The sequence below is a fragment of the Stegostoma tigrinum genome, chromosome 5 (assembly GCF_030684315.1).
Source record: "Stegostoma tigrinum isolate sSteTig4 chromosome 5, sSteTig4.hap1, whole genome shotgun sequence".
NCBI lineage: Eukaryota > Metazoa > Chordata > Chondrichthyes > Orectolobiformes > Stegostomatidae > Stegostoma > Stegostoma tigrinum.
The window spans coordinates 37,429,516-37,442,730 of NC_081358.1; the positions used below are offsets into that span (position 1 = coordinate 37,429,516).

General features: G+C 41.4%; 1 protein-coding gene across 3 annotated transcripts in view; it reads left to right on the forward strand.

Moving 5' to 3' along the window:
- Window positions 1-1,853: 1,853 nt before the first annotated feature.
- ano10a (anoctamin 10a) overlaps window positions 1,854-13,215 on the forward strand; it is a 96,919-nt gene continuing 85,557 nt past the window's right edge. For all 3 annotated transcript variants that reach the window (XM_059645933.1, XM_059645932.1, XM_048529823.2), the window contains exons 1-5: window positions 1,854-1,933; window positions 5,575-5,803; window positions 7,470-7,643; window positions 10,424-10,558; window positions 11,795-11,914. In XM_059645933.1, coding sequence (XP_059501916.1) covers window positions 5,665-5,803; window positions 7,470-7,643; window positions 10,424-10,558; window positions 11,795-11,914 — 568 coding nt within the window. In that variant the 5' untranslated portion in view covers window positions 1,854-1,933; window positions 5,575-5,664. The remainder of the gene's footprint in view (window positions 1,934-5,574; window positions 5,804-7,469; window positions 7,644-10,423; window positions 10,559-11,794; window positions 11,915-13,215) is intronic.

Genomic DNA, 13,215 nt, shown 5'->3' on the forward strand with positions numbered 1-13,215 from the left:
CCACTTCTGGAGTATTACATACAATTCTGGTCTCCATCCTATAGGAAGAATGTTGTGAAACTAGAAATGGTTCAGAAAATATTTACAAGGCTGTTGCCAGAATTGGAGGGTTCAAGCTATAGGAAGAAGCTGAATGGACTGGGGCTATTTTCCTTGGAACATCAGTGGCTGAGGGGTGACCTTATAGAGGTTTACAAAATTATGAGGGGTAAGGATAAGGTAAATAAGCAAGGTCTTTTCCCAGGGTGGCGGAGTCCAAAACTGGAGGGCATAGGCTTAGGGTGAGAGGGGAAAGATATAAAAAGGACCTAAGGGGCAACTTTTTCACGCAGAGGGCGGTCCGTGTATGGAATGAGCTGCTGGAAGAACTGCTGGAGTTTGATATTATTACAACATTTAAAAGATATATGAATAAGAAGGGTTTAGAGGGATATGTGCCAAATGCTGGCAAATGGGACTAGATTCATATAGGATATCTAGATGACATGGATGGATTGGACCAAAGGGTCTGTTTCTGTGCTGTATATCTTTACTACTCTATGGGTCTATCTGCAGTTCTTTGTTTTAGTCTTTGAATGCATTATCGTCTTCAAGTCTGCATCTGATTAAGGGAGGCAATGGCCTACTGGTATAATTGTCGGACTGTTAATTCAGAGACGTAGGTAATGTTCTGGGAACCTGGGTTCAAATCGTGCCCTGGCAGGTGGTGGAATTTGAATTCAATAAAAATCTGAAATTAAGAGTCTAATGATGGCCATGAATCCACTGTTGGTTGTCAGGAAAACCCATCTGGCACTAATGTCCTTTAGGGAAGGAAACTGCCATCCTTACCTGGTCTGGCCTACATGTGACTCCAGACCCACAGGAATGTGGTTGACTCTTAACCCAGTTTGGGTTGGGCAATAAATACTGCCTAGCCAGTGACACCCTCATCCTGTGAATATATGTTTAAAAAAAATCTGAAAGGAAAACAATTTGAACCTGTTCATTTAGACTTTCCACTCACCACCAAATTAGTCTTTACAAATGCATCTTGTGTAGGTGTAATCACGTTAGTTTATATCTCTTTGTCAGATCTTCCTAAGATCACAAGTGCAGGTGATCTGGGAGCAAGCTATATGCAAATAGATTCCTGGGTTTCCTCCATTTACAAAAAGTGTCAACTTTTTAAAAGCACTTCACCGGTTGTAAAATGCTTTATGATATCCCAATGTCATAAAAGGCAAGAAATACGTATGCACATTTTTAATTCTACTAAGAAATGCGAGAGTCTGAACACAAAAACAAGAGTTATGACAGAGAGAAAAATTATTGCTGATTGTTCAGAATAAATTAAACTGCAACTTGGTTCTATAATTGATTACAATTCTTAATTGGTTAGAAAATGTTGAAATGGCAAAGGGGGTTTGATGTGTCATTGCTGCAGAAAATCCTAAGCATTAACATCAACGGGCAACTCCGTGCATTAACACTAACTGCACCCATGTATTAGCATGAACTGAACCCCAAACATTAACACCAACTGAGAGCACTACACATTTACACCGAGTCCCACGCATTAACAATAACCGGGAGCCACAGATGTTAACAGTTACTGGGACTCCCATCGACTGGGAAACCAACGAGAATGCCCATGCATTAACAATGACTGGAGCTTCACACATGAACATTGAACTGGATTGTCTGGAGTCCCGTGCATTTACATTGACTGGAGTCCCGTGCATTTACCCTGTCGAGGACCATGTACCGAAGCGCGAGCTCCGGTGTGACAGGGCAGGACGCGTTTCCATGGTAACGCGGGCGGTGCACTGACACATGACCGGGTTTTCGGAATGACGTAGATGCGGGACGAGCCTTGATTGACACCCGGACCCGGACCCCTCCCTTTTCGGGTGCGTGAGCTCTTGCTGAGGGTCGGAGACCTTAGAAGTCGGTGAGTATGAAGCTGGGGTATGTCCCTTAGCGCGCTGGGCATTGCTGACGGGTTTTGGGAATGGGAGGGTTGCTATTCTTGTGCCTCTTCAGTGTTAAAAATGGATCCCGTCCAGTCAGATATTGACCAAAGGCCTGCCAACCGGACAGGGAATGGGAGAATCTGATATGGTGCAAGTGTGACCTAAAACAGCTTACTGCGAAATCTCTTTGTGCAGCTCAGGCCAGTTGTACGGGCAGTGGTTTTGAAGAAGTTGATGTATATGTCTCATTGAGCTGCACCCAATTGATGCCACACCCTGTCTGTGTGGAGATAGTAAAACCTCGGTAAGCCTTTGCAGGGATTGGAGGTATTCTGTAAAACTCTTGGTAGCACTCCTAAGTACGAAAAGAAAAACAAAGTAGAACTATGATTTTTGTTTAAACAAAGCAGATGTAGAGGGAGGCAATGGTGTGGTAGTAAAATTACCAGATTAGTAACCCAGAGACCCAAATTCACCCCTGTTTATGATGGGTTGTGAAATTTTGGTACACCTGGGAATTAGAAAGCAGATTCAGGTGCTCTTTTGGTGCATTTCTACCAGTTCTAATGTCTCATGCTACTCTATCCCCTGTCCAGTTGGCAGGCCTTGAGTCAATGTCCACCTGGGTGGGAGGTAGGGGGAACCATTTCCACAGAGAGTGGAAGCACTGTAATCAGCACTTTGCCCAATTAGGTCTTTATTTTCTAATCAATCTGTTTAGAGATGCTATTGCAACCCTGTGGAGCAGTTGGGACTTGAACCCTAGGTCTCTTGGTTCAGAGGTAAGGATGCTGTAAGTGGACCACATGAATCCACGGGATCTGTTTGTTACTTTGAGTTAACTTGTTCAGAGATATTATTCCACACCACTGGAGTAGGTGGGACTTGAATCCACTTTCATGGCAGCTTATCATAGTCTTCAACAGTCTGAATATCTCTTGAACTGCTTCCAGTGGCCTGCCTTAACTATGGGGATCACAACTGTGAACAGTACTGTAGGTGCAGCCCCCCAATGCCTAGTATGATTATAACAAAACTTTCCTTTTTTGTAAACCCCCTAATGATAAAGGCCAAAATTCCATTTGGTACCTTAACTACATGCTGCCAATGTTCCTGCTTTGCTGCACACAAGCACAGCTGCTCCACGGTTCCATATGTGGCGATCTATATGTAAATGATGGTCGTGGCATCAGTTTTCACATCAGGAATTCACTGCTATGGGAAGCCTCCTAGGCTGGGAACAAGATGAGAGACAATGCTACTTACTGTACGTGCTTGCTAAATTTTTGTGCTTCATGTACAAGAACGTCCAAATTCCATGCCCAACTAAAGAGTCTGCCTTCCAATTCATCCTGATTTCTCCCTATCTTTCATTTTCATATATTAAATTCATCTGCCAAGTTTTTATCCACTCACTCAATCTTGCTGTGTCATTTTGCAGATTCCTGTGTTTGTGGCACAATGTGCCCTCCCACTTATTTTTGTATCAGCAGCAAATTTGGAAATGTTACACTCTGGCCTTCTAAGTCATTAATGGAGATAATAAATGATTGAGAAACAAAGACGGATTCTTATAACACTCCATTAGTTATTTGCTTCCAATCTGAAAAAGACCCATTAATCTGACTGACTTCTGTGTATCAACCAATCCTAAATCCACACTAGTACAAATCTCCCAATTCTTTGAGTTCCTGTGTTGTGCAATGGTCCTTTTTTTAAATGTGGCACCTTGCTGAATAGCCTAACTTTGTTCCTTCGTTTCTTCCATTCCTCCAGCACAGTTGGAGGCCTTACGAAAAAGGAGGAAGATGCATTGTTCAAAGTTGGAATTGTTTTGCCAACTTTCTAATAAAGTAGTAGTTAGTTCACTGATAAGGTTCGTTGGTAAGATAGTATGGCCTGTACTAAGGACCCATTCGGCATGGAGGATAATTTGCTTTTAAAATAAGTCCAATCTCACTGGTGTTTTAATAACTTCACCTTCTGAATCATAGAAGCACAGTGGCACGGTGGTTTTTGCTGCTACCTCACAGTGCCAGGGACCTGGGTTTGACTCCAGCATCAGGCAACTGTCTGTGTGTATCTTGCATGTTAGCCATGTGGTGTGGGTTTCTTCCACAGTCCAAAGATGTGCAAGTTAGGCAAATTAGCCATACTAAATTGCCCATACTGTCAAGGCACCTGTAGGTCCATGTGTAGACTAAGTGGATTAGTCATTAGAAATGCAGAGTTACAGGGATAGTGTAGTGGGTCGGGTTTGGGTGGGATGCCCTTTGAAGGGTCGGTGTGGCTTATTCAGCAGAATGGCCTGCTTCCACACTATAGGGATTCTAAATCTGTATGTGGGGTACATGTGAGATCACAAATAAGGATCAGAAGGACCATGCAGTGCATGTCTGTAGATAGGTAAGATGGCTAAGAAAGCATGAATTGCTTGCCTTTATTGGTCAAGGCATTAATTGTAACAGCAAGGAGATTGTCATGGGCTATATGCAATGTTAGTTATGTCACAGCTGGTGTACTGAGAAGTTCTAGTCACTACTATAAAATGGATGTGATTTTTCAACCTGTAGTGCAAAGGAAATTCACTGGGATGTTGCTTTGGTTGGTTCTAGATTAGTAATGGGATCAAGGTTTACAGGGTGGAGGCAGAAGTATGGAATTGAGAAACATATCAGCTATGATCAAATGGCAGATCAGATTCAGTGGGCCAAACGGCCTAATTCTGCTCCTATATCTATGGTCTTATGGAACGATTTAGTTGTGAAGAGTGACTAGATGGGCTGGAGTTGTTTTCCTTGGAACAGAGAATGCTGGAGGATTTGGGGCATTGAGGAGGTGATTAGGTGGGTGAAGGTGACCAAGGGGCATAAATAAGGAGAAAGATTTCCATTAGTAGACAAGTTAATACCAGGGGACACACAATTGTGGTAGGGAGACCAGAGGTTTACAGGGGATTGAGGGGGAAAAAGTTCACACAGATATTGGGTATCTGGAACTGCCTGCTTAAGAGTGGTAGAGGCAGGTACCCCGAAGACATTTGAAGTATTTAAGTTAGCACTTCAAATGCCATAACATACGAGGCTATGGGTCAAGTGCTGGAACATGGAATTAGAAAAGATAGATTCTTTTTGACCATCACAGGCATGATGGGCTGAAAAGCTATCTTCTGTGCTGTAACATCCAAGATTCTAATGTTATGCCCCCAGGCACACGAGATGTTGTACAGCAGGAGTACATAGCTGATTAGGGATCACAGTTCATGTCTGTAGCAAGCAATGCTGAACCTGCAACACCAAAGAAAAAGCAAGTTTGGATTCTGTAGCTGAGTTTAAGACTTAATTAAATGTCATTCATGGCTCAATTAATAGCTTGCTTGTCTGTGAGCAAGGATGTTGTCGTTTCAAACCATACCCTGGAGGTTTGAGCACGAGCTCTAAATTGATGCACCTGGCAAGGGGGTTTTTTAGTGCTAAAGGTGCTGTGACATCTTTTGGAAGAGATGTGAAACCAATGTGTTTGGCTGTCATTTTGGACAGAAGAAATGGCGCATGTCTATTTTCAGGCAAGATTTCTTCACTTGCATAATAATGACTTTGGAAGTTTTTCTTTTCTACAGGTGGTATTGTGGCTGCATCCACCACATGTAGCAGTGCTGTTCTTAATGTTCCACTAAAACAAATGAATACTGACAGAACGTGCTGCAAGGATGAAAAGAAAGAGCTCAGTTTCTGAAGATGTTGAATTTATTTTTACACCACTAGTAATACTAGAGCTTGCCAAAGATACTAGAGAGGAGACGACAGAATGGCTGATTCAAAAAATCAAAGATGCAAAGCACTTCGGCGGTAAGTATGCCACGCACATACATCTATTGGTCTGAATATCTTTACAGTTATTGTGTATTTTGACAAAAAACTGAAGGGGCTTTTGGTCTGGAATATGCTTGCTTTTTTGATTCAACAAAAGTCAAAAACATTTTGTCGAGAATGCAGAAGCTACTTGATTTTAAAATAAAGATGCTGGAAAGAGTCAACTTTTTAAAAATGTCATTTTTCTTTGTTGTGCAATACCTTGTTTCACTGTGTTTTACTATGTTAAGAGTGTTTCATAAGTGTAATAGAAACAGAAAATGCTGGAAGGACTAAGCAGGCCAGGCAGCCTCTGGAGAACAAAGCAGAGTTCACATTTCAGATTGGAGGCTTTTCATCAGAATTGACCCGAAACATTGGGTGAGCTTCTAAGTAACTCGATCCATTGGCTCAGTGGTTAGCACTGCATCCTCTCAGCGCCAGCGACCCAGGTTCAATTCCACCCTCGGGCAACTGTCCGTGGAGTTTGCACATTCTTCCCCTGTCTGCGTGCGTTTACTCCGGGTGCTCCAGTTTCCTCCTGCAGTCCAAAAATGTGCAGGCTAGGTGGACTGGCCACGCTAAATTACCTGTAGTGATCAGGGATGTTTAGATGAGGTCAATCATAGGGGGATGAGTCTGGTGGGATGCCCTGAGAGTCGGTGTGGACTTGTTGGGTCGAAGGGCCTGTTTTATACACTCCAGGGATTCTGTGATTCATTCATCTGAGGTAAATATTAGGTCCATTAACCCTGTTGCTGTCTGTACCAATGCTGCCTGCTTTCCAGGATGTTTCTCTGTGTTTATTTCAGATGTTCAATGCCTACGGTACTTCCTTAAAAGTGGTTGGTGGTAACTTCCACACACCATATATAATGTGAGGAACAGAAAATGAAAAACTATTTAGGTAAATGGTGATGGGGCCTAGGTTGTTTGCAGATAAGCAAAAAGGGATTTCGACAGAGAAGTGGCTGACACCTGAAATAGTTTGGAAATGAGGCATTTTCGTCTGAAAAGGCAGTTCTGGTTCTGTTAACCCTTTCTCAGCCTCATAAAATTGTCTCGGCCTTGCCCAGTACAGTTTCTCCTGGCGTCCCTCACGTTTTCTGCAAAAGTGCACTGACAACAGTACAAAAACTGCATAAAGGTTTGCAGACTCTTCTTAGCCATCCCAGTGAGATCCTGGGATTCTGTCTTCATGCTCACAATCTTCTCGACCTCATAACTTTTTTTCTTGATCCTGGGATACTAATCGACATTCCTCGATCCTGAAACTGATCTTTCCCACTGTTCTTGGGATCGCAAAGTAATGCTATGCTCCTGAGAGCTGTGCCCTTTTTGACTCAAATCTCTGTGCAGCCTAATTGTTGATCAGCAAGTCTTATTTGTTTTTGCAAAACAAAATCTGAGTAATTATTTGGAAGACGTTCAAGTGCACAAACTGATTATGTTTCATGATATTATGCACCTGTGTTCGTAATAGATTGCACTGCATTTGTTATAAGCAGTGCAGGTGTTGTACTGACGTTATACACTTGCATCAAATAAACGTAACTAGTATGTTGCACCTATTTTAGTCAATAAAGTGGTACTGATGGAATTGGTGATAATTGGCTGATTTACTGTAAGTCCTTCATATTGTGGGATTTATTTCTTCTAAAAGGAGCTCATTTGAGAATCAGACCTTTGGAGGAAAACTCCAAAGTATATGTTATTGGAGCATCTTGGAAAAGGTTACTGCTTGGAGCTGAAAGCTTGGGTTTCGTTAAGGAATTTCAGGATGGATCAATGAGAGTCTTTACATACAACAATAGAGAGGACTACAAACATTTTACAGGTAAGCATCACTGTGTATTTTTTAAAAATTGTAATGTTGCAGTTCATTTCACCCCCTGCAAGGATCCAAACAAATTCTACACCAAAATATTTATTATCCAGCTAGTGCGACTGGTCCCAATGAGTTACTGAATTCCAGTAGCTATGCTGTTGCAGTGACCTGTTGGCATAGCAAATATTTGAATTCAACTCTTAAATTTTGATCCAAGTTAGTTGTATGGAGGGAAGACATTTCTGCCAATATGTTAGGATTTGATATAGTTTAAATCCCTCAAGCATTAGCATAAAAGGAAACTCAAGAATCACATTGCAAAAGGTGAATGGAAAAGACAGTGAAAAAGAGAGTGAACTCCTGAAGGTCTCTGATGAAGGGTCTAGGCCCGAAACGTCAGCTTTTGTGCTCCTGAGATGCTGCTTGGCCTGCTGTGTTCATCCAGCCTCACATTTTATTATCTTGGAATTCTCCAGCATCTGCAGTTCCCATTATCTCTGAACTCTGAAAGTGACTGTCTCGGATTTTAATATAGCACACTTATAGCTGTTGACTGGTCTGGACAACCACTTTTTTTGCAAATGCAGTCAGCAAATATTCAGTGAATATCCAAATCTACTCTTCCATTTGACGTTTTAGTTTTGTCCTAAAAGTGTAAAGCTTATTTGATCAGTGTAAAGTACCATATATCTTTGTGAAAGTTGGGTATTAGACCAGAGCTGGGAGTCAACTTAAACAGGAACAGTATTTTTGAGGAGTTGAAATCCACTGTCCAGAAGTCTGAAAAAGTTGGAGAACTTGGATGGTTCTGATGAAATTAAGTAAAATTAGTTTACTTGAGAAATGTGGTTCAACTTAAATAGTTATTCAGGAATCAGACTATTAAATAGACACCACACTTAACTTAAGCACAGCCAACTACAACCCCAGAACACTTGCCCATCCCACAATCTGGGACTCTGCGTTCTCCACTTCCCCCATGCATCCACCCAACCTTGGGACCCGGTAACAGCCCATCCTGGAGTCTACACCCTGGCCCTGATCTGCATTTGAAACTCTCCCCCCCCCCCACCCCCACCAAAACCTCTCTGAGGCCCAAACCAGATCTGACTTCCCTCCTATCAGCAACAATCATGCCACCCCACCACCTCTTTCCATCCTCATCCCAGGCTGTCACCACCGAACCTGAGATCCATTCTGCGATCTAACACCCTTTCTGCTGGACCTGAATATCCCCTCCTGTCGGCTGGACGGGCTGGACTTGACTGTCTACTACACCTTACCCAAGCCCCCAAGCGCTGAAAACTAACTGTCAGAATGAAAGTATGGGCCTGCTATTTCTAATGGAAACTTAAACAGACTGTCCTTAAGAAATGTGGAGGTCCCTTTGTTCATAAAAATCAAGGGCCAGAATAGTAAACAATGTGGGATTGCAACTATCTGGAAAATCTTGCCCATTGATGCATTAACCATACCTATTTAATCTGTTTTCTCACTGTAGTTAGTAAGTTTAATTTTATAAAGTTTAATTTTGAAGTATTCATGTGTGGATTATTCACTTGGAACTTTAGGACAGCCTAATTATCACTTTTTGTGTGGTTCTTGGAAAACGTGAGCATTCTAATTGCCAAGATTTTTGTGCTCCAACTAAGATTTGTTAACTCTACGTAGACCTGTCTCTGCATGTTCATGATCTACAATTTTTTGCTTTGATGCAGCAATTCTAATACTTGCCAGGCCAGCCTTCCATCTTAGTCTTTTATGAACTTGAACTCATCCAAAACTTTGTCACCCAACTTCTCTTTGCCCTCCACCCTTTGTATTTGCTGACGTATGTTGGCTCCTAGTTTGACATAACTTATATTTTTTTGAAGTATTCCCATCTTTGTTTTGAAATCCATGCATGGTTTCTATCCCTTCCAATCTCTCTGACCTCCTCCAACTTGTAACCCTTCATCGTCTGTATATCCTTAAAATATGAGGACACACACAAGAAGTAGGCCATGTTGCCCTGGAATCTTCTCCACTATTCAATAAGATTGTTGGAGAGCTTAATCTGGACTTGACTTTCCCTCTTTATCCCTTGAGTCTAAACCCAATCTTGTCACTTTTAAGTATTTAGTGACAGAACATCAATAACCCTATGCAGCAGAGAAAGCCAGAAATTCACTCTTCTGAGCGAAGAAAATTTTGCTACATCTTGGACCTAATTGTCTTGTTTTATTCTGTGACAGTAGTCTTCGTTTTAGCCAACAGAGGAATGTCTATTCAGTTAAGCTGTCTCAATATCATATTTTGGTGGGTTCATCCCTCCGTTCTTCGAAAGTCCAGAGTGTGTAGGTCTGGCCTGCTCAATTTCTTCTCAGAGGATAACTTAATTGGAATGTATCTGGGCCATGTTAATCCTTCCTTACTCAGTCCAAAACCATATATATTATTCGGCATGTAACCTCACCATAACTTTGTACAATTATAGCAGCACTACCTTACCATTGTAATAAAGTCCAATATGCTCATTCCGGTCTCCTACATATCCCTAATTTTAGGTAGCCGTGCCTTCATTTGCCAGCACTTTTAAGTCTCTCATTTTCTACAGAAATATCTTCATGTCTCTCTCCACTTTTTTAAAGTATGCTTTAAAACTTGCCTCTTTCACCAAGCTTTTGAAAACTTGACCAGATATTTCTTTGTGGCTCAGCATCGCATTTTGTCTGATACTTCTCCTGTAAAACACTATAAAGTATGCCACTGTTAGAAAGTGCTTTATAAATGCATGTTATTGTTTTCAGATGATGACAGTGATTTTCTGACGGTGGCAGAAAAGCAGTACATTATCAAGCGTGAATTGGAAAATCTAAGGGCAGTAAATGAGACCATGGTCCCTGGTCACCCACAAGCCAAACTTTACCCTGGAAAATCCATCTGTAAGTTGCTCGCACTTTTGAATTTCAGCTTCAGTTGATTCTTGGGGATGATGAAAATGGAGGGGATGGGGAAGTGGAGGGGGTGCAAAATGAGTAACAAAAATTTCATTTGTAATGAATGGTTGTAGAAGCTTGGACTGTTACCTTGGAGAAGAGAAATCTGAGAGAAATTTGATAGAAGTTTTCAAAATCATGGCATTTGGCCAGAGTGGGTAGGGAAAAGTAAAATGTTCTTGGCACCTAAGTATATTAAACAAAACTGGGGGATGCAGTTTTAACAGGTTTTGCAAAAGAAGCAAATGTAAGGTTGAGGGGCTGGGGGAAATATTTCTCTCACTGCGTAGTTAGGATATGGAATGCACTACTTGGGAGGGTGGTGGAGACAAGTTCAATTGAGGCATTCAGATGGCATTGAATGATTTGTTTCTATTCAAATGGGGGAGTCCACGACTAGACGGCATAGGTTTAAGGTGAGAGGAGAAAGATTTGAGAGAGACCTAAGGGGCAGCTTTTTCATGCAGGGGGTGTTCTGTGCCTGGAATGACCTGCTAGAGGAAGTGGTGGAGACTGGTACAATTACAATGTTTTAAAAGACACCTCAATGGGTACGTGAATAGGACGGGATGTGGGCCAAATGCTGGCATATGAGCCTAGGTTTATTTGGGATACCTGGTCAGCATGGACAAATTAGACCGAAGGGTCTGTTTCCATGCTGTATATCTTTGACGCTATGACTCTAAGTATTCAGCAACATGTACAATTTCAGCATTGTGAGAAACAGTTGTTTCTCAGGTTCATTTTTTTGTCTGAACTGGTAAATCCTCTGCCTGAGGGATGGTATCCCTAATGAAGCAATGCATCACATAATTTAGATTCAGTGTTTTATACAAGGCAGTTTTGCTTGTTGTTATACTCTAGGTTGACTCCATGCGGAATTAGTGATTTTTGATTCAGCTGCTGAGAGACAGTTAATTCCTAGCAAGTGCTAGGAATGCCAGTGAACGCCAGTGTTTTATACCTTACCTTGTGTGTAGAAATGCATGGGGCCAGAATAGTTGCAAGTAATTTCATTTGCTTGCAGTGATACAGAATTTAGTTTTCACTGCAATAGATCTTGAATCTCACTCTTCTATCAGTTATGTGTATTTGCAAAATTTATATGTCTCTAGCATTTTGGGTGAAAATGTACAAAATGACTAATTATATAACTTAAGAGCTACTTGTATTTTCATCCAGTTCGCCGTTTGCAAACCAGTGGAATTCTAATTCAGCTCTATCCTCTACACGACCCAGCGGAACTTAAAAAGCTCAGCTTTATCTGGTATCGGCAAGTAAAGTTTTCTTTTCAGCCTCTTGGTAAGTCAGTAGGTTGTAACATATTATTTGCATTAAAAACTCAATTGTATGGTAGTGGTTTACTCAGCTGCATTTAAATGTATGTGAGGTATTTGTTCCCTGAAGCAAAGAAACCACCTTCACAAATGTGTTGCAACAGCTCGTTTACTGCTCAACATATCTGACCGGGAATTTATTGCAGGAGAAGACCTTGGAGACTGATAGCATTTCTAGATCTGGATCAGAAGCTCTCAGTTGAAGTCCCATGGCAGGATCTCTTGACCCCGGAATCTTCCCACTGCCTGCTCACTACTCCCAGAGAAAATAGTGTAGGTGAAGCGATGCTTTTAAAAATTGGCTTGCAGTGATACAGAATTTAGTTTTCACTGCAATAGATCTTGAATCTCACTCTTCTATCAATTATGTGTATTTGCAAAATTTATATGTCTCAAGCATTTTGGGTGAAAATGTACAAAACGTATGAACTGACATCTCTATTCTCTGGTATAATAGGAATGATTTGGGCAATTGTTCTGTCAAATATACCTGGAGATGGCATTTCTGAAAGTGACTGGATTTAAGCTGGAGCCATGCAGTCCATTGAGCCTGCTGGAGCATTCAGAATAATTATCCATGTCCAGTGTCTTCTCCTTTTACCTCCATTGGTGTTTAGGAATCTGTCAATCTCTACTTCAAGTATCCTCTGACTGAGCCTCTGCAGCCTTCATGGTTGGAGAATTCCAAACGTTCACAATCCTCTTGATCAAAAGATTTTTCTTCACCTTGCTCCAAAGTGGCTTTCTTTTCGTTTTTTTTTTAAGTTGTGTCCGTTGGTCCTAGATGTTCTAATCAAGGAAACATGTTACCTGCATTTGCCATGTTTAATCCTTCAGTATTTAGTTAATTACAGTGACATTGCCTCTTATTCCTCAGAACTGTGGATAATTTGGGCTCTGTTTATCCGAGCCCTCTGCATAGGACAATTTTGCTAACCCAGGAACAAATCCTAGGCATTCCCTCTGTGGCAATACTATATTTCGCAGAAATGTACAGTGTTCTAGGTGCAATCTAATCAGTTCTATACAGTTGATGCAAGACTGACTTTGACTTTGCTACAATGTATTCAAAACCTTTTGGTATGCAATTATTTCCCACTTGTTTGCATTTTTCTGGAGAATTTCCCTTCTGTTTAATCTAGAAGGTGCTGCTAGGTTTTTGCATCAGTTCTGTTTGCTGTCATTTTGATTTAAAGAATGACATGTAAACCAACAGAATGAATATTATTCCAGCATGCTTGTGCCAGTCCTTTGAAGGAACCACCC